Source organism: Callorhinchus milii, unplaced genomic scaffold (genome assembly GCF_018977255.1).
Source record: "Callorhinchus milii isolate IMCB2004 unplaced genomic scaffold, IMCB_Cmil_1.0 Scaffold2, whole genome shotgun sequence".
In the NCBI taxonomy this organism is placed as follows: Eukaryota; Metazoa; Chordata; class Chondrichthyes; order Chimaeriformes; family Callorhinchidae; genus Callorhinchus; species Callorhinchus milii.
The window spans coordinates 88,400,604-88,428,077 of NW_024704743.1; the positions used below are offsets into that span (position 1 = coordinate 88,400,604).

At 43.8% G+C, this 27,474-nt stretch overlaps 1 protein-coding gene, 1 non-coding gene and 1 pseudogene across 2 annotated transcripts in view; all 3 read right to left on the reverse strand.

Annotated features, from left to right (window-relative positions):
- Nucleotides 1-231: 231 nt before the first annotated feature.
- Nucleotides 232-27,474, reverse strand: part of lrrc69 (leucine rich repeat containing 69) — a 34,158-nt gene continuing 6,915 nt past the window's right edge. The window contains exons 3-10 of the mRNA XM_042347006.1: nucleotides 23,556-23,625; nucleotides 21,390-21,585; nucleotides 14,763-14,834; nucleotides 13,965-14,066; nucleotides 6,865-6,939; nucleotides 5,590-5,733; nucleotides 3,491-3,670; nucleotides 232-510 (exon numbers count right to left, since the gene is read on the reverse strand). Coding sequence (XP_042202940.1) covers nucleotides 403-510; nucleotides 3,491-3,670; nucleotides 5,590-5,733; nucleotides 6,865-6,939; nucleotides 13,965-14,066; nucleotides 14,763-14,834; nucleotides 21,390-21,585; nucleotides 23,556-23,625 — 947 coding nt within the window. The 3' untranslated portion in view covers nucleotides 232-402. The remainder of the gene's footprint in view (nucleotides 511-3,490; nucleotides 3,671-5,589; nucleotides 5,734-6,864; nucleotides 6,940-13,964; nucleotides 14,067-14,762; nucleotides 14,835-21,389; nucleotides 21,586-23,555; nucleotides 23,626-27,474) is intronic.
- Nucleotides 15,183-15,254, reverse strand: trnaa-ugc. Its single transcript has one exon. It is a non-coding gene; the product is annotated as a tRNA-Ala (tRNA).
- Nucleotides 25,869-26,005, reverse strand: LOC121848168 (annotated as a pseudogene).

Below are 27,474 nucleotides of genomic sequence, written 5' to 3' on the forward strand. Positions count from 1 at the left end.
AGAACACAGACATTGCAGAACACCAACCTAGCCTTATTCGCACATCATTCCTCCATGAATGCGAGTGCTATGCTGAGTCTGTCAATATGGTATCAACAAAGAACTCTGTCACTCTCCCAAAAAGTGAATTTTCTATTATCTTACATCAAAATTCTCAGCAAAACACACAGATTTTAAATAGACATTGAATAAATAGTTAATGCTAGTTAAAGGTATCTAGAAAATGAGCAATTTGTGAACAATCTACATAACTCACTTGCAACTTCATTATTTCTATGGAATGATGCTTTTATTTGCTCTCTTGTATGTTAATCTGATATAGTATTTGCAAATAATGTTGCAGATCTAATCTTCTTAGTTAAGTAAGGTTTGTTGAGCACAATTAACAGATTGTGCCATCCATTAGACTGCCACGCCATAGTAGTGATGGTCAGGACTATTGAAGCAATTGTAGGAACAAAGGAAGACACGGACAGGGATAATGGGAGTAACACCAGACTGTTTAATCATCTAAAAAAAAGAAAATAGAAACAATTACAAAGAATTTACATTTTTATTTTCAATAAATTAGGAGGACCCTTTTCTCTCCCCACTAATCCCCTGCCCCACGCCTCCAACATGACCTGTTTTCAAAGGTTCATCAGGAGTTTCACATTCACATCCTGGTCTTGTTAACCAATCTCAGCTGAGATGGTGGCAGGGATTCATGGGGAATGGAAGAGCAATCACATTTATCCGTTTAATCACTATCCAGTGACCCCTGCTGGAGATGCATATATATGTGCACAAATATGATGATGATTCTTGCATTTGCTATAGAGCCTTATCACGTCTTCGAGACTTTTCAGAGTTTCATAGAATATACTGTGAAGTGAATTGACTATATTTTTGTGGGCGAAACACGGCAACCAATGGCGCACAACAGTGCCCCACAAACAATCATGGTTTGAGTGACCAATTTATTATTTTTTGAAAGAATGATTACCCACGGCAAAGTAATCCGCCAATCGACTAACAACCAGGTTCCTACTTACTCCAAGGTAAACAGAGGTGTGTGGAGTAAGAAAACTTGTCCGACATTTCGCCCTGGCGGGAATCGAACCAAGGCTCTCCAAGGCGAGTGCTCTAACCACTGAGCTACAGGACTTGAAGTTTGTGTGTTGTGGACATCAGAAATTCCAGCCAGTCTTACTCTGTAAGACCATTTTGTCTTAAAATTTAAAATCATGATCAACTGTAGAAAATTCTTAAATTCCATATTAATTTTCAGAATATTTACACAATTTTACATGATCTTAAATTAAAATGGTTTTACTAACTGAGACTAAATGAAATTTCAGACATCAGGTGAGCGCAAAATTAGCGCACTGTTATGCAGCACAGTTATCCCCACAGTATTGGATGTGCTGTTATTGGGCAGTGCTAAATTCCAAGCAAATACCTATCACTTCCCTGTAGAGACGGAGGGATCATGCAGGGGCTAAAAAGGGAGAGAAAAAACCTTTTTTTAAAAAAAGTTCTATTTCCATTAGGTTATTTATGTTTTTCTCGCTGAGGAATTTTGTGTACAACGTGCTTTTAGTCAGCCTATTGACGTGAGTTGTTACGGTCTGGAATGCACTGCCTGAAAGGATTGTGGAAACAGATGCAATAGCTTTCAAAAGGGATTTGGATAGGTACTTGAAGAGGAAAAATTTGCAAGGATATGGGGAAAGAACGGGGTAGTGGGACTGATTGGGTAGCTCTTCCAAAGAGCCAGCACAGGCAAGATGAGCTGAATGGCCTCCTTCTGTGCTGTAATATTCTATGAATTGAGAGAGAAAGGAATGGAGCTAAATTACTGGGAAAAATGAACTGGTGTTAGAACTAAAACTTAAGAGTTTGAATTTGTAAAATGATTTTAATTCTTTTTTCACGTAAACCTTAAGTCTGATGATTTGTTGCTCAGAATATAGAATAGACAGAGATGCTGTTTGAAGACATCAGTTGAATACAAAAATACAAAGCTACATTTGGTCAAATTACCATTCTATTTTGAATTTATGATCTCTTTTCAGAGATATTGCAATTTATAAGATTTATAATAATGTTTGCTTTTTAATATTATATTTAGCAAAAAAAATGTCCCTTCACTTTTGGTAGCACAGACGGTGTATTCAATTCCTCTCCATCGTATAAAAGTGGGTCCCTTACACAGTGTGTCTATTTCAAGATTCATCAACTTTTAAATGAAGTAATTAAATAAGCATTATAAATGCAAGGATTACTAAAAGATTAAAAATGTGTCTTCACAAGGCTCTTTTAAATACGCCAGCACAGACACGATGGGCTGAATGGCCTCCTTCTGTGCTGTATTTTCTCTTTGACCGAGCCTTCAGCTCCCCTCTCGACTCTCTTCCCCCTCCTCCCTCCCTCCCTTCCCTCTCCTCACCCTGACCATTTCCCCCCTCCTCGCTCCCTCCCTTCCCTCCCCTCACCCTGACCATTTCCCCCCTGCTCGGGTCATGACCCAAAAGTGCAGCGCCTTGGGACATTCTCCTGACGTGAAAGGCGCTTTATAAATGGAATCTTGTTGTTGTTGTTGTTGTTGTATAATTTTATGATTCCATGAAGGCAGTTGCATTTCACAGTTGACCCACAGTGGTTTGGTAGCTGCAACTCAGCAAGTAAGATAAAGACACATTATGAATATAAATGTTCAGAAAATATTTGTAATTTTTGTACCCATATTATTAAATTAAAATTGAAACACATGATCATAATAGGCAACTCATTCACTTCAATATTGCCCACCGTTGTATCTGTTTCACACAAATACATTCCAGCCACCAGTGACTATTCTGATGTAATGGTCATCAAGGCTAATCCCAAGTGTTGATTTCTAGATGTCCCATTAGAAGCCTGATTCAACCTTGACTGCCTTTACTACAGCGTCGTGAATACATCTAAGAGAATCATGGTAGTGGATGGGTCAGCAAATTCAAGACAGGATGGGTTAAATATTTTTAGTGAACAAAGTAATTGAAGGACGAATAGGAGAATAGAAGTTTCCTTTGAATTTTGATACTGGCCAAATAAACTACAATGATCTTTTTCAGTGATTATCTGCCCAATGGCATCATCAAGGATTAGGTGAGCAGGTCATTCTCTCCAGGGAGAGACCGTTTCATTTCACTGAGAGTGGCACTCTCAGTCTAGTCTGCATACTCTTAATTGTGGTGGTAATTTTTCAGGTGAGTCAGATGCCCAACTGACAAAACAAAATCAGAATTAATTATTGCTTTGAGGAAGTCCCATTATGGGGAGATTCAATTGGAAGAGATTCAATGTCAGTAATACAAATTAGAACATGTGAGCATTCTGCAGCTAATTTCCTCTAATTAATATCCCTGCCTTACTGCAGTGCCCTGTTCAAAATAGAAATATAATTATTTCATCCAAATATCTATCTACTGCCTATTTCTATGTGCACTTAATCAATAAAACAAACCCTTTTAACTTTGACGAAATCCACACATTCAAGCCAAGTGTTCAGTAGGCTTTCACCACATATAGCACATGTGTTTGAATCATCCAACATTTTTCTGATTGCTGGATAGTACTTAATAGCTGCATATGTGTAGGATGATGTGTCCCTCAATTCCTTCATAATATATCTTGCTGCAATTTCCTGCATATTATAGAGAAATTATACTTTTAGGAAAACTGTCATGATAAATTCAGATAATCCTTGTATTTAACATTGTGCCTTTCACATTGGGAAGACAAAGGGCTTCACAAGATTTATTATAGACTGCGCATTTTATTGGAAAACATGGCAGCTAATTTGTACGAAGTAAGGTCCCCAAAACAGCCATGAAATGAATTATCAATTAATTTCATGGCTGCTTTTGGGACATTGCTGTGTCTGGGATATTGTTGGCCAGGACACCAGGAGAATCAAACAGGCAGTCAGAACCATGGCTTAAATGTCTCAACAAAGGGAAGACGCCTTTGACAATTCAGCGATCTCCTGACACTGCATTGCAGCATCTGCCTGGACAACGTTCAAAGACCTGATGTAGGTAGGGCTTGAACCCACACCCTTCTGTCTTGGAGATAAGAGAACTCTGGGAGATTATCACAACAACAACTTGTACCTATATAGTGCTCTCCACGCAGGGCAGCACTCGAAGCGCTTAAAATTGACTCCAAGTCGGGGGGTGGGAGGGGGGTGGTGACCATAAGCAGAGGTGCCGGATAGTGACTTAGGGAGTGAGAAGCTCACAGAGGTAGGGAGGTGCCAGAGAGTGAAGGGATTTGAACATGAGTGTGAGGATCTTGAAGTTGATCCATTCGATGATGGGGAGCCAGTGGAGCCCGGCCAGAATTGGTGAGATGGCGGTACGGAGTTTGCTCCAGGTCAGTATTCAGGTGGCAGAGTTCTGAATGAGCTGGATTTTTTGAATAATGGAGATGGGGAGGCAAGCGAGGAGTGTGTTTGTTAATCCAGCCGGGTGGTGACAAACACATGCACGAGGGTTTCAGCTGCATTTGGGTAAGGTATGGTCGGAGGCGGGCAACGTGGCGGAGGTGGAGGAAGGCGGTCCTGGTCAGACTTCCTTCCTCCAGGATATTAGCTAGGATACTGGGAGAAACTCCCTTCCCTTTTCAAATAGTTCCATAGGATCTGTAACATCCACCTGAACATGCAGATTGGACCTTGATTTAACCTTTCAGCTGAATTAAGAAGATGAACTCTTAAAGCAAAAAGATCGAACAAGAATTAATAATAATCCTTGCATTTAATATAGTGCTTTTAAGATCGGGAAGATGTCTCACAGGACTTGACAGGATTTTTAATGTACATACTAGTGACTGTATTTTGTATGCAATTATTTTTCCATTAACTACAAATTGTTATTTGGATTAACTACACATTTTCTATCCTGCAGGAAAGTCAAATCAAATGAAAATATGCAAAAGTTGTTAAAAAGAATTTCAATGACTATAGACTATTAAATAAACATTTCAGTTCTCCAAAGACCAGGTAATTTAGTACATTCTTACTGTTATAGAGACATGATTCTATGACAAGTGGTGAGCAATGAGCGTTTCCACAAGAGACTGAATGGTTAGCCAACTTGGTTAGTGGAGATAATTAAAAGATTTCACTGATGGCCATGACATCTTTGATTTCCATTACTGTTGAATATCACATTTTAGACAGACTTATATTCTGTTCTGTCATAATTATGTAGATTGGAAAAAAACATGTCCACAGTTCCCAGACCACACATATGGTATAACTTAGCCAGACTATTTTACAACATGGTTAGCACAAACTAAACAATTGCTCACAAACAGTGGGATTTTGATGCAAAGCCTTGTAATTTCCAAGTATCTGGATTTATAACCAACTCAGTTCCAGATATATTTCTATTTTTTTTTGTATGTTAATACTTTTACAAATAAGCATCAGGATATTCAGATAGCTTACTTAGAAGTTATGAGAATGGAACAGCATTTGTCAGCATCTGTTTGTACTTATTTTAAAATTCACTGAAAACACAGGGTCAATTTTCAGCATATTCCCCTTGGAAAACATACAGGGTGGTACAGTGCATTGGTGTTCCCATAAGGATTCTTTCCACAATTTCCCCACACAGTATTGGCTGTGCTGTTATAGGGCAGTGCCAGGTTCCAAACCAATATCAGGCACTTCCCCACAGTCACAGGGGAATCATTCAAGGGCTAAACGGGGAAAAAAAGCTTTTTTTTCAAAACAATAATTCCATTTCCATTAGGTTATTTATGTTTTTCTCACTGAGGAACTCTTGTAGAGGATTTTGTGTACAACATTTTTGGTCAGCAACTTGTTCAATATTCTAAGACATTTCAACCAAAGTGAGAAATATTTTTTTCTGTATTTTGGGACAGAATTGTACTTATTTGACACTCCTGTATTTTTGTTTCAAAAACTTTGTTCCAATGCTGTGAGCTGTTCCTAACAACCTATAACATCCATGTTCAAAATGTAATGGACGTTTCCAAATTGGAAACCACAGGGCACATATAAAGTGTTCTCCTTAACCCACAGGACTAAGATAAATCCTGGAAAAGTCACAGGAGGACAATAAGATAGATGCCATCTACTTAGATTCCATTAAGCATCCTCTGTGTACGTGGAATACAGTAAGTCACAATGACTAGACAAGCATATCAAGAATACAGTACAAATATAAAGTTTAAAGCTCTAGGTTTCATTCCCAGACTATAATGATTTACATGATTTCAGCAGAGACAAAAGTTGGAATAATTTAATCGGTCCTAACGTCCCTGGGGAGGAGAAAAGTCAAGCTAGAGTTCCTGCTTCTGATAGTTTTGCAGTGATCACCCGCTGGAAAGTGTATGTGTATGGATGTTGGGTGATGATAGGATTATACTCTAATGTGAAGCCCTCCATGATTGATTAGTGTATCAGCATATACTCCTGTGTAGTTCACAAATGAAAACTGTGAACAACATGAAATGGGACTGAAGAACATCTGGTATTTGATTGTCATTCTATTCGTAAGTTGTATGTATCAGGCTACATATATACAGTATATGTATGTGTATAACATCTGATATATAAAGATATATAAATGACGTTTACTTGAATACGTAGTTGTGATATGTACATTTCATTGCATTTGTGATTGCCTCACAAATAAAGTCAGTGAGCACCTTTATGTTTTAGAATAAAAGTAGGAAAATGTTTCAAGGACATAGATATGTCTGGCTGCGAAAATGTTGCAAAATTACTTCAGCTTTCTCTCATGCTTTACAAAGTTATTATGCCTTTTGAGGTATTACTACCTTGCAACGCAACATCTAACTTACCACAGCAATGCCAAAGCTTGGTTTATATTTTTCTGGATAGTTTAAATATTTACTATTTTGAGGTTTAGTTGAATACTGCAAATTGAGAAAATTACACAGATAAACATTCACACTCTTAATGTTACCAAATATTTCACAGAAAACCAATTTATGCAAAAGTGCTTTTAGATCTAATCTAACAAGAAGTTACAAAGTCAATTTGCGGTTAATTTAATTTTGTACTAAGTTTGAATATAAAAAAAGGATCACATTAAATTGACATGATTTTCCCTGATTTACAGTATTCATTCCCTTTCTGCCTATTCTTATACTTAATGGTTTTAGTTTTCCAAAGATTATTTGTTTATATATATATGCCTTGCCCTTTGTGGTCATTTATTTATAACGTGGCTACTCCAATGGGCACTGCAGCTGCAAAGGAAATTTTCCAGAGACTCTCCAGCTGTTATAAATGAGTACTGAAGCCTGTAAACATGGTCACAATTATATGTTGTCCAGCATCTGGACTGCATCAGCATTTGGAGGAAAACAATGTCAAATGGTGACTGAACACAGCTTGCATTAACCCGTATGCACCTCCATTAAAGTACAGACTCCAGTGTGGACTCTATGTATAATCACAGTTAGTGCAATAATAAATACAAAGCACTCTGTAAGAATAAGGATGACATATTTACAGAAAATTAATCAGCATTATTTGTAATAACTTACTGTGAGATGTGGACAAAGAACAAAAAACAATATCAAGAATCTGAATGATTCCTCCATAAGTGCACTAGTATTGTACTAGGAATGTAATACAGTACAATTTACATTTATATAGAGCCTTTCACATTAGGAGTAATGCTTCATGGTGCTGGATGAGCATCCTAGCCGGGGGTGGGAACCAAGTGAGGTGCAGAGGGGAAAGATGACCAAACTGCGGTTGATTCGGTATGTTTTGAGATGTGTCTTAAAAGAATGGAGGGAGTGAGTGAGCTAGGGGAAACCGAGGATGGGGTTCCACAGGGTGGGAGTAGAATGGCTGAAAGACGGCCCATTTGTTATCACATCAATATATCTCAAAGCACTTCACAACGTTTCCTGTAAAGTATGTCTAGACAAAGTAATGTCCCAAAAATAGCAATGAAGTGAATGACTATTTTTTTTTATCCAGGGGACTATTGGCCAGCAAATTGGGAGAAATACCCTCCTCTAACAGAGAAAGAGAGAGAGAGATGTGGGTAGGGAGACAGAGTAAGAGAGGGAGTCAGAAAAAGATAAGGGGGAAGACACAGGGAGAGGAAATGAAACAGAAAGAGGGAAGGAGACAGTGAGAGGGAGGGAAGGAAACACTCTCCCTCCCTCTGTCCCACTAACCCTCTCTCCGTCCTGTGTGTATTTCTTTCTGGTTCCTTTCCTCTCTCTCAATCTCTCACTGTTCAACTCTTTCCACCTTTCTTCCTCTCTATCTGTTTGATTTCCTCTTTAGGTCTCTGCCTCCCTCTCTCAGTCTACAGTCTGCTTCACCAGTTAATTTGATAATATCACTTCCTGGTTTGATCTAAAAGTGATTCGAAAAAAAATTAAATTGACTTTTTAGGAGAGTTAGAATCATAGAATTATACAGCACAGAAGGAGGTCATTCGGCCCATCATGTCTGTGCTTGCTCTTTGAAAAGAGTTTCTAAATCAATCCTATTCCCCCGGTCTCTCCCCATAGCCCTGCAAACTTGGACTCCCAGAATAATTATCTACTTCTCTCTTAAAAGTTGTTATTGAATCGGCTTCCACCACCCACACTTTCAGGTAATGTATTCCAGATTCGAACAATTCACTGTGTGAAAATATTTTCTCCTCACCTCCCCTCTGTTTCTTTTAACAACTGTTTTAAATCGATGCCCTCGGGTTACCGACGCACCAGCCAGTGGAAATAGTTTCCCCTTGTTCACCCTATCGAATCCCATCATAATTTTGAAAATTTCTATTAAGTCTCCTCTTAACCTTCTCTGCTCCAAGGAGAATAATCCTCGCTTCTCTAGCCTCTCCTGATAACTGAAAAAAAAATCTCTGCGCCACCCCCCCCCCAGGGCTCACATCAGAACCCACTATGGTCCTGTTGGGTTGGCTGCCCCAATCTACGGGATAATGCCATCCACCTGACCGCTCGCTCCCGGTCCCCGCGTGCGCACTATGGCTGCCGCTTTGACCCGAGCGCCCTCACCCCCTCCCTCCTGCCCCCCTCCTCTCTCCCCCCAAACCCTCCCCTCTCTGCATCTCTCCCGCTCTCTCCTCCTCTCTCCGTCCCTCTCGTCTTCTATCCCCACTTGACCCTCCCACAACCTCCCTCTGCTCCAGCCTGGGAATCCTCCGCCGGGCTCACCGCGGCACTCGGCGTTGGCTGTCCAGCAGCAGCCACACCGACTGCCCCATTCCCCACCACACTCGCCACCCACCCCGGACACAGACCCGGGGAGTCAACCTCTCCTCCCTTATCCCCATCCCTATCCCCCCCACCCCTGCCTCACAACCTGGACCCCCCTCCCCTCCCACACACCCTTCTGTCAACCGCTCCCTCCACATCGGACTGCAAAATGTCCGCTCCCTCTGCAACAAGGCCCTGGTCATCAACGATCTCATCCTTGATGAGAACGTTGATATCATGGCCTTAACAGAAACCTGGCTCACCCCAGGCGACACCTTCCCCCTCACGGAGGCCACACCACCCGGCTACACCTCCCACCACATCCCCCGCCCCAACCGCCGTGGCGGTGGTGTTGCCCTTATCTCAAGGACACCACTTGCCCTATCCCCTACTCCACTGGCTCTTTCCCCTCCTTTGAGCACCTCACCCTCTCCCACCCCTCATTCCTCTCCCTTAAAATCCTCCTCCTCTACCGGCCCCCTAAAACCTCTCCCACCTTCATCTCTGACATTTCAACACTCCTCACATCTCTTTGCCTCTGCTCTGATCGCCTCATCATCCTGGGCGACTTTAACCTACACTTCACCCCCTCCTGCTCCATCTCCACAGACTTCTCTTCCCTGCTCTCCTCACTCAACCTCTCCTTACACATAAACTCCCCCACTCACAGTCACGGCCACCCACTCGATTTGGTGATCACCCGGGGCCTCAGTGTCTCGGATGTCACTATTACCGACAAGGCCATCTCTGACCACTACTTCATCTCCTTCACCACCTCCACCCCCCTCCCCACCTCCACCAGACCCACCACCATCTTCTACCGCCCTTGGAAGAAGTTACCCCCACAATCCCTAACCGATGCCTTGGAGTCCTCTGAACTCCTCTCCCTCTGGCCTTCAACCCTCACCGACCCCTCTTCTCCTCTCTCCCTCCTCCACAATACCCTCTCCTCCACACTCGATACTCTTGCCCCCATCACTTCCCGCACTGTCTCCTACTCCCGCTCCTCCCCCTGGTACACCACCCACCTCCGCTCACTGAAAAGCCAGGTGCGGGCTGCTGAACGCACCTGTGTCAAATCTGGCCTAACGGTCCACCGACAAATCTGGCTGGACCTCCTCAAAATTTACCGCTCCACTCTAGCCTCGGCCAAGTCGTCCTTCTACTCCAGGATAATCCTGGAGGCGAAGAACAACCCCAGGCTACTGTTTTCCACCACAACCCGACTCCTCCGTCCCCCCCGCCACCCCGCGCAGGTCATCTCCTCCAACCTTCACTGCGAGGAGATGCTGGATTTCCTTGAATCCAAGATCAAGGGAATCCGCTCCGCGGTCACTTCCCCTCCAACTTCCACCAACCCCCCACCCCCTCCCTCCCACACTCCGACTCCTACCCATCCTCCCCTACACACCTTCGTACCCGTTTCCCCACCCTCTGTCACTAAACTCATCCTATCCCTAAAACCAACCACCTGCTCCCTTGACCCCATCCCCACTCCTTATCTCCCAGCTCCACTTTCTTGCCCCACATATCACTGACATCATCAACCTGTCCCTCTCCTCTGGCTCTGTCCCCATTCCATTAAAAACTGCCATCATCACGCCCACCCTGAAAAAACCCTCCCTTGATGCGTCGCAGCTATCAAGCTACCGGCCCATCTCCAACCTCCCCTTTCTCTCCAAGGTCTTGGAAAGAGTTGTCGCCTCCCAACTGCGCTCTTTCCTTTCCACCCATTCTCTTTTCGAACCCCTTCAGTCAGGTTTCCGTGCTGCCCATAGCACAGAAACTGCCCTGGTCAAGGTCACCAATGATATCCTGACCATCTGTGACCAGGGCTCCCTCTGTCTCCTCGTCCTCCTCGACCTATCGGCAGCATTCGATACGGTCGACCACGCTATCCTACTCCACCGCTTGTCCTCCCACCTCAACCTTCAAGGCACTGTCCTTGAATGGTTTAGGTCGTACCTTTCTCACCGTCTTCACTTTGTCTCGACGAATGGCTTCTCCTCCACCCCCCGTACTGTCTCATGTGGTGTCCCTCAGGGCTCTGTCCTCGGTCCCCTCCTCTTCACCCTCTATATGCTCCCCCTTGGTGACATCATCCGCAGACATGGAGTTAACTTCCACATGTATGCGGATGACACCCAACTCTACCTTTCCTCCTCTACTCTCAACTCCACGACCACCGATGTCCTGACAGCCTGCCTGTCCGACATCGAGTCCTGGACGAGAGACAACTTTCTTCAGCTCAACGTGCGAAAAACCGAGGCCCTCCTGATTGGCTCACGTCAGCGCCTCCGCACCTCAGGCGCTGACACCATCAGCATCCAAGGCTGCACTCTCCACCTCTCAAAGCCAGTCAGGAACCTCGGCGTTTTGTTCGACCCTGAGCTGTCCTTTCTCCCTCACATCCGCACCACAACTGGCACCGCCTTCCATCACCTCCGGAACATCGCCAGACTACGGCACTACCTCACCCCTCACGCTGCTGAAACCCTGGTTCACGCCTTTGTCACCTCAAGGCTGGACTATGGGAACTCTCTCCTCGCCGGCCTTCCCGCCACCTCCCTCCACAAGCTGCAGGTCATTCAGAACTCTGCAGCTCGTGTACTGTCCCGCACCAGGCTTCGGGACCACATCACTCCCACCCTCGCTCGCCTCCACTGGCTCCCCATCCCCCAGAGGATTGATTTCAAGATCCTCATCCTCACCTACAAGGCCATTCACGGCCTTGCTCCCTCCTACCTCTCCAACCTACTATCCCCCTACCTACCTGCCCGTACCCTCCGTTCCTCTGGCTCCGGTCTGCTCCACGTCCCCCGCCCCAACCGCCCTACCATCGGTGGTCGGGCCTTCAGCCTCTCAGCCCCGAGGCTCTGGAACTCCATCCCCCAGTGCCTTCGCCGCTTCCTCCCTTTCCTCCTTCAAGGCCGGTCTCAAAACCTTTCTCTTTGACCGAGCCTTCAGCTCCCCTCTCGACTCTCTTCCCCCTCCTCGCTCCCTCCCTTCCCTCCCCTCACCCTGACCATTTCCCCCCTCCTCGCTCCCTCCCTTCCCTCCCCTCACCCTGACCATTTCCCCCCTGCTCGGGTCATGACCCAACTGTGCAGCGCCTTGGGACGTCCTCCTGACGTGAAAGGCGCTTTATAAATGGAATCTTGTTGTTGTTGTTGTTTTCCCTCATTCCTGGTACCATCCTGGTAAATCTCCTTTGCACCCTCTCCAATGCCTTGACATCCTTCCTAAAATGTGGTGCCCAGAACTGAACACAGTATTCTAACTGATGTCTAACCAGTGTTTTATAAAGGTTCATCATAACTTCCTGACTTTTGTATTCTATGCCCCTATTTATAAAGCCAAGTATCCTGTATGCTTTTTTAATAGCTTTATCTACCTGTCCTGCCACCTTCAAATATTTATTTATATGAGCCCTCAGGTCTCTCTGTTCCTTCACCCCCTTTAAGATTCTGTCATCAGCTTATATTGCCTCTCCTCAATCGTCCTCCCACAAAGCATTACTTTGCATTTCTCCGCATTAAACTTCATCTGCCACGTTTCTGCCCATTTTACCAGTCTGTCTATGTCCCCTTGCAGTCTGATACTATCCTCTTCACGTTTACTACTTTTCTTAGCTTAGTATCATCTGCAAACTTGGAAATTGTACTCCCTATACCCAAGTCCAGGTCACTTACATAGATCAAAAAGAGCAGTGGTCCCAATAGTGACTCCTGAGGGACACCACTGCACACTTCCCTCCAGTCAGAAAAACAACCTTTCACCACCACTCTCTGCTTTCCGTCTTCCAGCCAGTTCTGTATCCATGCTGCCACTGTCCCTTTAATACCGTGCACTTCTATTTTGCTTACAAGCAGTTCTTTTGTAAAATAAAATATCAACCCATATTCTAAGCAAATGTGTTTAAAACCTGTGTTGATAAGAGACATCATAACAGTCAATTCACTTTACAGTATATTATGTGAAGCGCTTTGAGATGTCTTGAAGACTTGATAAGGCACTATATAAAAATGCAAGGATTATTATAATACATTGGAAAAAAGGGATATAAATAAGGAAGGGGTAAAGTCAGAATCCATTTGGATAGAGATAAAATCTAATAAAGAAACAATCATTGTATTAAGTGTGTACTACAGACCACCCAAGAGTGGAAAAGAAACAGAAGAAATATGCAGACAAATAAGAGAGATAAGCAAGAATAATAAAAAATAAAACTATGCAGGCTTCCTGATGGCCACCACTGTCCTAGATGATAAGAACCTACGAGGTGTAGGGATCTAAGGATTCAGATTCACAACACAAAAAATAGCAGCACAGGTGGACAAAGCAAGGAATGCAAAGGAATAGAGTTACAAAAATACTTTATATCTAAAGGAATAGTTATAAAAATAGGGATGTAATGTTAAATTGATATAAAACGTTGGTCAGATCACATTCTGTAGTTCTGGACACCATACTACAGGAATGATATCATAACAATAAAGTGCAGTGTGCATATACTAACATGGTACGCTGGGTGAGTGGATACAGCTATCAAAATAATTGGACAGGTTAGAGCATTTCTCTCTGGAGGTGAGGGAAGAGTCTTACAATATAGTTTTAACTTGATCAACAAAAAAGGGACTCCACTTCCGTGCTGTGAATGCTGCTTTGTAGAATTATCTAGAGTAATCTAATGTTACCTTAAGCCTTAAAACTTCTTCCTGTTGTACAGTTACAACAAAATGTTTTGTCAGCAATGGATTCTGTTCAAAGTAGAGTTCTGCCAGTGGAAGATCCATCAACTTTACATTTAAAAACACAAAAGGTTAATGTCAGTATGTGAGTGGTAGTGGCTTTGTCCTATACATTGTGCATATAATCGTTAAAAAATATAATGTGGTGCATTGGAGAAAATTCTACCAATTTGGATGACCAACACCATCAGACAATTTATTCCCCATCTAGTCCTTCACACGATAAACGGCCATTTGAGCAAATTACTACAACAATACAATTTACATAGCATCTTTCATGTCGGGAGGATGTCTCAAAGTAATAACGTCACTGACCTGGCATCCAAGCTGGGTATGGAAGCCAAAGGGGATAGGGAAGGACTGTATGGTCACCCTAACCAAAAAAACTTGCATTTATATTGTGTCCTTTATGGAGGATGACATTGCAGAGCACTTCACAAAGATGTACTTAGATGCCAAGAAAGATTGGAGGGAAGGGGGTATTTGAATAGGATACATGACAATAGGTTGGGTCAAAGAGGTAGATTTTTTTAGGCAGGATTTAAAGTCAGTGAGGGGCTGAGCAGAGGGATAAAGGGAGGGAGTACCAGGAAGTGACTCACACTCATTCATTTATTAGACATTGGGAGAACATTGGAGGAGGAAACGTATTACGTATCACAGAGACCAATGAATAATTTAATCAATTATTCTATTTTAATTGCAATGTATACTCAAATTGTACATTCAAAGCAATGCACTTACCCTTGATGGGAAAATGTGCAAATGATTTCCAGCCACATCAAGCAATTTCAGTTTCCTTAAAAAGCAAAGTTTCTGACAAAACAGAAAAATGGTAAGATTTATTTTGATTATTTTCATTAAAAGCCATCACCTTCGCTATAATAATCTTTGCATTTGACATAGTGCCTTATCACATTTTCAAAGTTGTCTCAAAGTGCTTCACAAAATATATTGTAAAGTTAATTGACTGTATATTTTGTGGGCGAAACACAGCAGCCAATTGCGCACAGCAGTGTCCCACAAACCGTCGCGGATCGAGCAACTTTTCTTTATAGGAATTATTACCCACGGATAAGTGATCCACCAATAAACTTACAACTGGGTTCCTACTTACTGCTAAGTAAACAGAGGCGAGTGGAGTAAGGAGACTTGCCCAACGTTTTGCCCTGCTGGGAATCGAACCCAGGTCTCTCGCTTGCAAGGCAAGTGCTCTAACCACTGAGCTACAGGACTCCACAAACAAAGAAAACAGCATTGGAACAGGAAAATATACCGCACCCATTGGGTGTAAATCTCACTAAACTATCTACTGATAGTTTTGTTACATTGACCATGCTCTCTAGGCTAGAAAAGAACTGCTATATTTAAACTATATTTAAATCATTTAAACTGCTATATTTAAACTATATTTAAACTTCCAGCTGCATGGCTGTCAGTGGCTCCACTCTTCATGCATATGGAACCATAATATTAACCCTGCATAATGAAGGCAGAGCTTGGACTATATCAATACATTTCATAGTTGTACACGTTGTCACTGAAATGCAGAGCATATTGACTCGCTAACTAAGCACAGTAACCACAATTAGAGCTAAGCCTCAGGCAAGATTAGTTGCTGCCCTCTCTTGAAACCAACATTCTGCCGTTGCGTCTAGTGGCTTGGCCACAATCTAGTGCAGTTAAAATTATACCTTGCTTGGAGTGGCAAAAGCTGCCAAATTGCTCTACAAAGGGGGAAATGTGCATCTGTTTGTTTCCTGTTTAACCCATCAAATTTTCGGCATTTGGAATGCGCAAAACTCGTGATTTGTAAACATGGCACATAAAAGAATCTTTAATTAACAGCAACATGCATCAAACCTTTTGGGAGGCAAGCTATTTAACTGAACAATGGTGCAGCCATTCAATACCAAAACTAACACAATATGCATCACAATTCAAGATCAAAATTACAAAAGCTTGTTGAAGCAGTTGTACTTTTTTCTATTTTTTTGTTTAAAAATAAAGTTTTTTTTAATGTGTTGCCACCTCACCCTTGTAAGGTGCTATGAGACATTATTCTACATGCAATATGAATGCAAGTTATTTTTATGTTGTTATCACTAAAATTGAAGCTCTCATAGCCTATTTGTCATATGCTGTATTATTAATCTCTTTTCGCTGCAGTTTACTGAAATTGTTTTTATTGAATAGAATAAGAATCTTTTTTACAGTCAAATTTAGCTTTGTTCATTGTTCAAATGAACTGTAAATTCTGCATGTCTTGAATTTACTACAACACTGAAGTGTTAACTTGCATTTCAGCCTGGTTCGGAAGGCTGTGGGTAGAAGTCCATCGGGAATTTGAACTCGCATTGTCTAGGCTGACACTCCAATACAAGAGGTGCTGTTTAAACAAAATTTCCATCTGCCTGTTTAGGTGGATGTTAAAATCTATGTGAAAGAGGATGGAGTTTCCCCTGGTGTCCTGGTCCCCAAATAAATTTACAAATATAATATTTAGTACAAAGGTAATCCAAAACAAAATACAACAATATTTTGTTACAATTTTTTTCCTTTTCTCCCATTACAAAACACATTTCGTTGTTTACGGTACATTCTTTCTCCGCACACAGGTCATGCACACATTTTTTGGAACGCTCCCTTTAACACAGTCGAGAATCGCCCGTGTACACCACATCCATGTGCGCGCCTGCATCCACCCTGATAAGGCGCGCTTGCCGCTTTCGGAAGGTGCCCTGATGTGCACCGTACCACGCACATGTTTACAATACATACATTTTTGGGACAGTCTTTGGTTATATCTTGAGCATCCTTCCGTACCCTTACTTCAGTCAGTTTTGGGTGCGCTCATGGGCTACCCAGTGGGTGCGCCCCGAGCGGGTTGTGTTGGAGTGGACGAACCGCGAGAGAATCCATTCCATCTATATCCAAACCGCCTTTGCGAAACAACACTCCAGGAAGAAGTGGTCCCTGGTCTCCTAGCCTCTGCAGCCAGGCCAAGGGCAGTGCTGACTGGCCCAGACCCTGATCGTGCATGAAGGCCCTGAGGCGGTGGACCCCTTTTGTCGCCACCCAGGCCATGTCCTGATGCTTGCTGATCAGGGACGGTAACAAGGCATTTTGCCAGACGTAGCTGGCTGTCCCCTTAGGGTACCTCCCAATCGGGTCTGCACTCTCCCCCTTTCGAACTGTTTTGATTACCTGTCATGTGGGCCACTTGGCTATTGCACGGGGGTCTGGGATGGTGATCTTCAGGAATTTCTCAACATAGGATAGGTGGTTTGGCATCCGGCCAACTGTGTGGAATGTTTCGAGGTGGTTCTGCCAGACCCACCCTTCTTAGCACCGGATTCAGATAGAAGCACAGCACGTAGCGGCATTTGTTGCCCAAGTAGCGGGGCTCCAGGCACAGCCTCAGGTAGCCACACAAAGGTGGCCATGAGGTTCAGGGCTACTTAGGGACTCCTTTTCCCCCCTTTTCCGGGGTTTTGTGCATCGTGTCTCTGCGGACACAATCCATCTTGGAACCCAGATCAGTTGGAAGACCTCTGGTGACTGCAGTGGTGTTGTTCCTGGTCAAACACCAGCCCTGGGCCACGTACAGTAACACCAAGAGGGCCTCACACGTTATCACCAGATTTTTCCAGTGATGGACAGTGAGCGCTGGTGCCACATCACCAGTTTCTTCCTCACTACGGCCTAGACACTCCTCACAGTGTTTGTGGCACGCCCCGGCAGCTCTGAACTAAATGCCGAGGACCTCGATGTAGTCTGGCTTCACCACAAAAGGTATGAGACTGCGTTCTTTCCAGTCTCCAAAATACATCGCCTCGCTTGTCTGGCGATGACCTTGGCTCCCGAGGCTTGTTAAACTGATCACAGATGCCTAGCAGCTCGAGACCGATTTTTGGTTGTGCAAAAGACGGTGACATCGTCCATATACAGGGAGGCCTTGGCTTGTGTGCAGTGGCTGCCCAGGATTGTGACACCTCTGATGCTCTTGTCCCTCCTGATGGCCTATGCAGACAAACAGAGTGGGGGATAGAGGACAGCCCTGCCTTACTCCCAACCTGATGGGAATCAGCTCAGTCTCGTACCCGTTGACTGTGACTGCGCTACAGATGTCTGTGTAGAGCAGTCGGATCCACTTGTGTATTCCCTCCCCAAAACCCATTTTGGAGAGTACCTCATCTATGTAGCTGTGAGATACCCTGTCAAAGGCTTTCTCCTGATCAAGACTGATCAGGCAGGCCTTCACCCCCCTGTCCGGCATGTAGGCGATGGTATCCTGAGCAGAGCAAGGCTTTCCGAGATCCTTCAGCCCTGAACCGTACAGGTCTGGTCTGGGTGTATTACTCACCCGAGGACAATCTTTATCCTCTCAGAGATCACCTTTGCAAGGATCTTACTGTCCACATTCAGGAGCAAGATTGGTCAGCAATTCTTTATCTCCTCCTTCTGCTCCTTTTGATTGTAAGGCAGGGAGACTGCCTTTCCTCGTAGACTCTGCCATGGTCCCTGCTAGCAGCATGTTGTTGTAGGCCTTCAGCAGGTCCGGGCCCATCATGTCCCATGGAACCGAGTAGAGCTTCACCGGGAGGCTAACGCCTCCGGGGATCTTACCGGTCTGGAGGGCTTTGATGGCCCTGGTCAGTTCGTCTAGTGAGAGAGGCTCCCGGCTTTCCTCATCCAGCACCTCGGTAAGGGCAGACAGGAAATTACGGGAGTCTGTGCTCTCTGTGGGTTCTCTCAGTACAGATCAGCATAAAAGAATCTAGCGATCCTCAGCATACCGGCCTTATTCACGTGCACCAAACCCATTTTATCCCTCAGCCCAGCAATAACAGAGCTGGCTCTGTTTGCTTTCTGAAAGAAAAAACATGAGCATGTCTTGCCCTGTTCTATCATGCGCCCCTGGATCGGAAGATAATCCTGGAGGCCTCGGCATCAAAGTGCGTAGTTTGCTGATTCTTCACTTCCTTGAGTTCCTTTCTGACATCAGTTCCTCAGCCTGTTGTCGCAGGAGGTTCTGCATTTTGGTCTGTAGCCGGGAGATGACCTTCTTTCTGGTCTTGGCTACCCTCACACCCTTGCTGATGAAGAATTGCTTCACATGGACCTTACCATGTCCCACCGTTCTGCGTAGGAGTCGCAGAAATCCCTCAAGGATTTCCATCCTTGATACTCTTTCCGCAACTCCTCTACATTCTCTGCGGCCAGCAGCTTTATGTTCAATTTCCACTTTCCCTTGCCCATCCTGCGGCCTTCCTGCATGTGCAGGTCAGCTAACAGCAGGCGGTGGTCAGAGAAGAACACAGGCTGGATATCTTTGTCCCTAACCAAGAGGTCTTTCGAAAAGAGGAAATTTATTCTCAAGTGGATCGACCCGTTTGGGTTGGAGTAAGTGTATTGTACCCGAGTCCCGTTTGCCGTGGTTCTAAAGATATCGCTCAGCTTGGCACCCTTCTCCACATTCCAGAGGGGCTTGGACGTAGCTCCCCGTTGGACTTGGTGGATTGTCCGTTTGCTTCTAGGATGCAGTTGAAATCCCCTCCTAGGATGACCAGCCTGGACGTGACCAACAGTGGTGGGAGCAACTGCAAAAGGACCTGGTACTCTAACCTGGAGTCCTGTAGCTCAGTGGTTAGAGCACTCACTTTGCAAGCGAGAGACCTGGGTTCGATTCCCGGCAGGATGAAACCTTAGGCAAGTTTTCTTACTCCACACACCTGATAATAATCCCTCAAAAAAATAATAAATTGGTCATTTCAATCCACGACTGTTTGTGGGACACTGTTGTGCGCAATTGGCTGCCGCATTTCGCCCACAAATATACAGGCAATTCACTTTACAGTGTATTCTGTGAAGCGCTTTGAGACGACGAGAAGACGTGAAAAGCGCTACATCAAATGCAAGGAGTATTATTATTATAACCTGTTGTGGGGGGTAAACATTGATCAATCTAAGAGGAGCATCTCTGTACATTTTGTCTATTACTGGGAGTCTCCCAACCACCACTTCTCTGCGCTCAGTAAGGGTGACAATTCCCCCTGCAGCAGCACAGCCACCCCAGAGCTGTGGCGGTCATTTCCCCCGGACCACACTGAGGGTCCTTAGGGCGTCCACCACTTAGCCCAAGCCCTGTAGCTGCTGGAGTCCATTATCATGCATTCCTGCAGGAAAAGGAGGTTAGCCCTCGCCCTGGCCAGGTACTGTAAGGTAGAGACGCAGTGCAAGGTGTTACATACGCTGCGCACTTTTAGAGTACCTACTTTCAAGGACATTTCATTTTTTAAAATTTATTCACGTCATGGCTGTTTGTGGGACATTACTGTGCTCTAACTGGCTGCCGTGTTTGCCAACAAAAATACAATTACTACACTTTACAGTAAATGTGAAGCACTTTGACTTATCCTCACAATTTGAAAGACTTAATAATAATTGTTGTTTAGATAGAGTGCCTTATCATGTCATTGAGACATCTCAAAGCGCTTTACAGAATACACTGAAAAGGGATTTGACTGTATTTTGTGGGTGAAATGACTATCATATGTAGGAATATTATTGTTTAAATTCATTGTCCATATCACCACAAATCTTTCAACATCACATCACAGTAACACTGATGTCAAAAGTAATTATAATAATATAGTTCTAACTCTCTCACAACAAATTTAAACTATCTATGCAAAAGTTTTCTTTACCAATTGCAGCCAGGGCTAAACTCCCAGCAGCAGGTTGCACTCCTGATTCAAAGAGCTAGGCACGCCCGCTGCTCTCCAAGGTAGTCTGATGGCAGCCTGGCTCATCAACAACAATTTGCATTTATATAGCGCTGTTCATGCGGAGTAGTGTCTCTAACCACGTGGCAACAGAACTTGAGGGGACGAATAGTCGATTCCCGTTAACCCTCCAAGCCAAAGCCCTAACAGCGAGGGGGTTCCTGGCTGGATAAACAGAGTTTGCAATAACAAGCTGTATAGTTTTTCCCAGTTAAACTTAATCAGTTGAGCGGTTAAACTCCCAATACACACCCTGAGGCCCCAAGTTTTAACTCTTGTCAATTTGTGCCTCATAAATTTCACAATTAGGTAACCCAGGTGTGACCCACTGGGAACAGAGTGAGCACTCAATTTCAGGCAAAGGGAACCTTGGCATGTGTGGTTTCTGCATTCCCAGCTGATCAAAAAAAATAGAAATCCTTAGAGACTTCCAATCCTTTTTTAGTGAACATGTTCTTCTGTGTCCAGCCTAAAATTATTTGCTCATCCTTGGTATTATTTGGATGGCAAATATCTAGCAGATCTTCCTTTGTACATTATTTTAAGTTGTATGTGGGGAAAATGATTTATCAAAATAACTTACTTCTGGAAGGTCCTCAAGCTGGTTTCTTGGAACACACAGCTTCCTTAGGTTAGTCAAATATTTAATCTCTGGTGGAAATGATTTTATTTTATTGTATGCTAAATGGAGCTCACGGAGCTGTTGCAGCAGGCAGAGTTTCACTGGAATGCTTTCCAGTTCATTGTTGCTCACATTGAGATACTCAAGCCTTGCCAACCTGAAAAATAAATAACTTTTACATTTATTAAGTATATTACCTAGTTCAGAACAATAGAATCCTCATCCGTTCAGAACCTAAATGCCAGTAAAAATGCGATCTACAAATGAATTTTGCGGATGTGGATGACACCCAACTCTACCTTTCCTCCTCTACCCTCAACTCCACGACCACCGATGTCCTGACAGTCTGCCTGTCTGACATCGAGTCCTGGACGAGAGACAACTTTCTTCAGCTCAATGTGCGCAAAACTGAGGCCCTCCTGATTGGCTCACGTCAGTGCCTCCGCACCTCAGGCGCTGACACCATCAGCATCCAAGGCTGCACTCTCCACCTCTCAAAGCCGGTCAGGAACCTCGGGGTTCTGTTCAACCCTGAGTTGTCCTTTCTTCCTCATATCTGCGCCACAACTGGCACCGCCTTCCATCACCTCCGGAACATCGCCAGACTACGGCACTACCTCACCCCTCACGCTGCTGAAACTCTGGTCCACGCCTTTATCACCTCAAGGCTGGACTATGGGAACTCTCTCCTCGCCGGCCTTCCCGGCACCTCCCTCCACAAGCTGCAGGTCATTCAGAACTCTGCAGCTCGTGTACTGTCCCGCACCAGGCTTCGGACCACATCACTCCCACCCTCGCTCGCCTCCACTGGCTCCCCATCCCCCAGAGGATCGAATTCAAGATCCTCATCCTCACCTACAAGGCCATTCATGGCCTTGCTCCCTCCTACCTCTCCGACCTACTATCCACCTACCTACCCGCCCGTACCCTCCGTTCCTCTGGCTCCAGTCTGCTCCACATCCCCCGCCCCAAACGCCCTACCATCGGTGGCCGGGCCTTCAGCCTCTCAGGCCCGAGGCTCTGGAACTCCATCCCCCAGTGCCTTCGCCGCCTCCTCCCTTTCCTCCTTCAAGGCCGGTCTCAAGACCTTTCTCTTTGACCGAGCCTTCAGCTCCCCTCTCGACTCTCTACCCCCTCCTCGCTCCCTCCCTTCCCTCCCCTCACCCTGACCATTTCCTCCCTGCTCAAGTCCCGACCCAATTGTCCAGCGCCTTGGGACGTCATCCTGACGTGAAAGGCGCTCAATAAATGAAATCTTGTTGTTGTTGAATTTGATCTCAACAGATTTCACTATTTTTGATATATGATGTATGTATTTAAACAGAGCGCTAACATTTTTGCAACAATTATCAACAAGAAAATTGATATTCCTTTACATGTGCTTCACACATTTTTAGACCCATAACAGATTCCAAAGCTATACACTTCAAGCCAAGTGGAGGGAGTGGACAGGTTAGTAAGTTGTTAGTTGATCTAATAGATAGGGAGCAATACTGTGAGGGCTTTGAAAGTGAATATGAGGATCTTAAACTCAATCCTCTGAGGGATGGGGAGCTAGTGAAGCCGTACTTGCCTCAATGAAGAGTGGAGAGTGCATCCATGAATAGTGATGCCATCAATAAATTATATTTGTATATTTGTATGATATCCTTCTGATGTGAATGGAGCTATACAAACGTAATTTGTTGTTGTCAACGCCTGAGGTGTGGAGGGGCTGATGGGAGCCTAGCAAGAAGACCTTCGTCTTGTCAACATTGAACTGGAGAAAGTTAGTTCTCATCCAGGACTTGATGTTTGACAGACAATCCGTCAGGACCACAGTGATCCTGGAGTCGAGGGTGGAGGCAGAGAGATATGATTGCATGTTATCCGCATATTTGTGGAAGTTAACCCCCGTGCCTGCCAGGAGCATGGAAATATTAAACTGGAGAGGACCAGGAACAGAGACCCATTGAACATATGTTTAATAAGAATTTTTTTTTAAATGGTTTGGCATTGTATTCAGATATTTTGTTCTCTATTTCACTTCCTGCTTTTTCTATGAACATAATCTGTACCTTGATGCACACCTCATCTGCAGAAAGAGAATGCATATTTTTACTGTAATGGTTCAGTTACTCCATTTACCTGTATATTTCTTCAGGTAAAGATCTTAGCTGGTTCTGACTGAGGTTCAAGAAAACTAGGTTTTCCAAACCTTGAAAAAAAGACAGAAAAGATGTATTTTCTATAAAGAAAAAACTTTAAAAGGCCTCTGTAGAGGGAAAACACACGAATACTCTGCTAAATTCTCAATCTTAGCCACATTGTTGAGCGAAACAGAAGCTGTTTCTTACAAGGAGCAAAGGAAATTTTACTTAAAGCATGAACCTCACTGCTTCAGAGTGCCTCTAGCATGAGAGCACATCATTCAATGTATGCTACATTGCCCAAAGAAACCTTAGAAAAGAAAATGAAGGAAAGAATGTAGGCAGAAATTCTTTCTCAAAACTAATAAATCAAAAACATGAGAAAGAAAGGAGTCATATCCAAATTAACTTAGAAAATAAGAGCCGATTGTGATGATCCAATACTGATTTTCTTTTCCACATGTCTCCTTTCTCTGACCCAGCATGTCAACACCTTTCAGAAGAGAGAAAAATTGAAACTAATAAATCAATGTAGCATTACCACTAAAAATATTCAAACTATTATTCATACAGGAACGCAGAGCTAGCTTGAACACTCGGTCATTGGGCACAGGCCGGGCGATCCGGTCACCCGACTTGCTTGGGTGGTCATAAAGACATGGTTCAGGTCCACATTGTCGTTTGACAATTTGGCGCATAGAAGAATTTAGGGGGTAATTGGAGCTTGTCTGCGGGGACAACCCTCATTCCCTAAATTGAACGTTTTGGTCTAATTCGGCTAATGGGGGTGAGCAGTCCTAACCTCGCTCACCAATAAGAAAAACATGAGTGGGCTTCAGTTTCCAATTGTAATTGATAGATAACCAAAGAACGTCCCGAAGATGTATGTATGCACATGTAAACATGTGCGTGTACGGTGCACATCAGGGCTCCTTCTGAAAGTGGCAAGTGCACCTTATCAGGGTGTGCGCGGGCGCACACATGGATCTAGTGTACACAGGAGTGACTCCCGACTGTTTTAAATGGAGCGTCCCAAAAAACTATGCACACCTATTTGCGGTGAAGGAATGTATAACCTATTTGCAGTAAACAGAATGTTTTTTGTATCAGGAGAAAGGAAAATATTGTAACAAAAGATGTTATACGTTGTGTCTATTTAGGAATTCTGTTGTACTAAATATTATATTTATAAATAAATATATATTTTCAAAAAAAGTGACTGCTGCACTCTCACAACAAACACTCCCCTCCCTAGAGATTTCATCAATAAGGAGATTTAAGAATGTGTGGCCAGTGAAAGGGTATGCAAACACTGCACACTCCAACTTCCTTCAAAACTCAAAAGCATCGTTCCTTACTGCACGAATACACATACCTGTGCAAACCACAAGCTCAGACTGTGATTGATGCTGTCAGCTCATATGTAGGAGTCAGGGAGGGGTAGTTTGCAAAGCATACAGAGCCACTTACAAGGATACGTATTAACGCAAGTTCTATCTTTCACTGACATTGATTAGGATAAGCATTACTCTACAGGCACAATTGAGACACCAAATATTCTTCAATTCAGCATTGCTTCTTTAGCACAGACAGAATAAATTTTACGGCACTGATTCCAAGTGTGAGCTTTTGTATTGTATTGCCCTCTCGTGGTTGGTTTTAAGAAATTGATTTTAGGTTCATCCTAGCAGCACGTTTATTCAAGTTCTTTTCACACCTTTTGCCTCTTTAGTTGCTGTTGAGTGTCATTTTGATAATGAAGCTACTCAAGCTGCTCTTCTATATTTGTGCAATTACAATTTTCACACAAGCATATAGAGTATGTTGGCTGTAAAGTAAATGCTCTTCACAAATGAACTGCCCAAATAATTTTATAGTGTGGGGTGGGGGGGTTGTGAGCTTGAGCAACAATTTATAATGCCAAGGAATGAAAAAATGAAGGTTTGATTTTGTTCTCCCCATCCCATCTAAGCTGCAGACTGTTAGGGCAATATTGATCAAAGGCCATTCCTCACACTGCTTCTGTACAGCACTCAGTTCGGAATAATAGCAGCTCACTGCTCGTTCTCTTAATTAGCTTAGTTTAACTTTACTTTAGAGCCAAGTAGTGGGTTCAGACTCTGCCTGCGCTGCAGCATCACCACTTCCTGCTTCCTAAATCTGAGCTGATGCAGGAAGCTCATTCTGAGCACTCTGTGCAGGTGCTTTTACTTTTGAGGCATTCACCAGCTGCCAGATGTAAAACATGCGTAGGCTTCAGAGGGTCAAATAGCTGTTGCCAGGAGCTCAATCCTTCCCATAATGTCCCAGTTATGGGTGAGATTTGGTCATGACTGTATCTCACAAGCGAAATTCAACAGGAGAACTTTTCTGGTATTTGCTATCTCAAGGTGTAACTGATAAGAACAGTTACTACACTTGATCTTAGCCAAAAGGCCAAGAAGCGACCTTGGGATTGGAATGCAGTACTTCTGATCTGAGGAGTGTGATCTGTCCTCACGAAGAGGAAGCGGAGACACTGGAACGCAGAGCTCGTTTGAACACTTGGTCATTGGGCACAGGCCGAGCGATCCGGTCACCTAAATTGCTTGGGTGGTCGCAAAGCCATGGTTCAGGTCCACATTGTCCTTTGACAATTTGGAGCCTAGAAGAATTTATGGAGTAATTGGAGCTCGTCTGTGGGGACAACCCTCATTCCCTAAATTGAACATTTCGGTTTAATTCGGCTAATGGGGGTGAGCAGGCCTAACCTCGCTAACCAATAAAAAAAACAGGAGTGGGCTTCACAGCTTCCAATTGTAATTCATAAATATCACCATTCACAAGTTTCCAATTTGTTCCAAATTGAGAAAAATTAATTTCCATCATTAAACATTGTTTTCATATATAATTGTTTTGAAATACAAAAATGTTTGAATTCTAATTGGCAAAAAGTAATATTCATCATCTACCCTAAAGCCCTGCTCAGCAGACTTCCTAGCTCCTCCTAATTCAGAAGTCTGCCCGCACCAGACTCTGTAACCACCATCCCCACCCTCACCAAGTTCACTGGCTCGCAATCCCCTATCAAATCAAATTCAAAATCCGTGACTTCATTTTTAAATCCCTGCACCGTCATATCCCACACTACTACTTCCGTGAGTCTACTATTCTGGTCCCTCGCTACGCTCAGCAAATAACAGCCTGCATTTTGTGTCCTACTCGATTTGTCCCACCATTAGCAGAGGAGCTTTCAGCCTCTCGCTCTCTGGAACTCCATCTACCAGTCCTTCCACATTGCTGCCTCCCTCTCTGTCTTCAAAACCCACCTTAAGAACTATCTTCAACTGCCCTTTTGGCCAGAGTACCTATACACTGCCCCTCCACAGGTTCCCAGACAGTTGGGTGAAGTGATTTTTGACATTCCAACATGAAAGTAGTTCTATAAATGTAAACAGTTGTGGCAATGCTATTGAGAGAGTTCAAACATCTGTGTTCTTTTCGCACGAGTATGAACATCATTCATTTCCAAATCTCTATTTATTTAGCGACTAGGTGAAGAGCCGAGATCAACTGTGTAGTACACTACTGAAATTGAAGAGTAACAGAGATACACAAGAAGTTAAATAGTGTGGGGCTCCAGATGCGGATTTTCAAAATACTGTATGTGCATTCCATAAAAGGAAGGGAAGTAAGGCGTTCCTGTCATGAGATCCTGGTAACCAATGAGCTGAAGAAAAAGGTAGTGTGCTGAAATTTATTTGGAATTAGAGATGGCAGAGAAGAGGATGTTTGGAACAGTGTATTTAACCCGAGGGAAGAATGAAAGAGGAAAGTTGGGAGAAATGATAATCATAATAGTATTCACAATATAGACACAAAAAAGATAGTGAGAGCAAGGATGGACTCTAAAGGTTAGCAGGTCTCAGCTTGTTTGG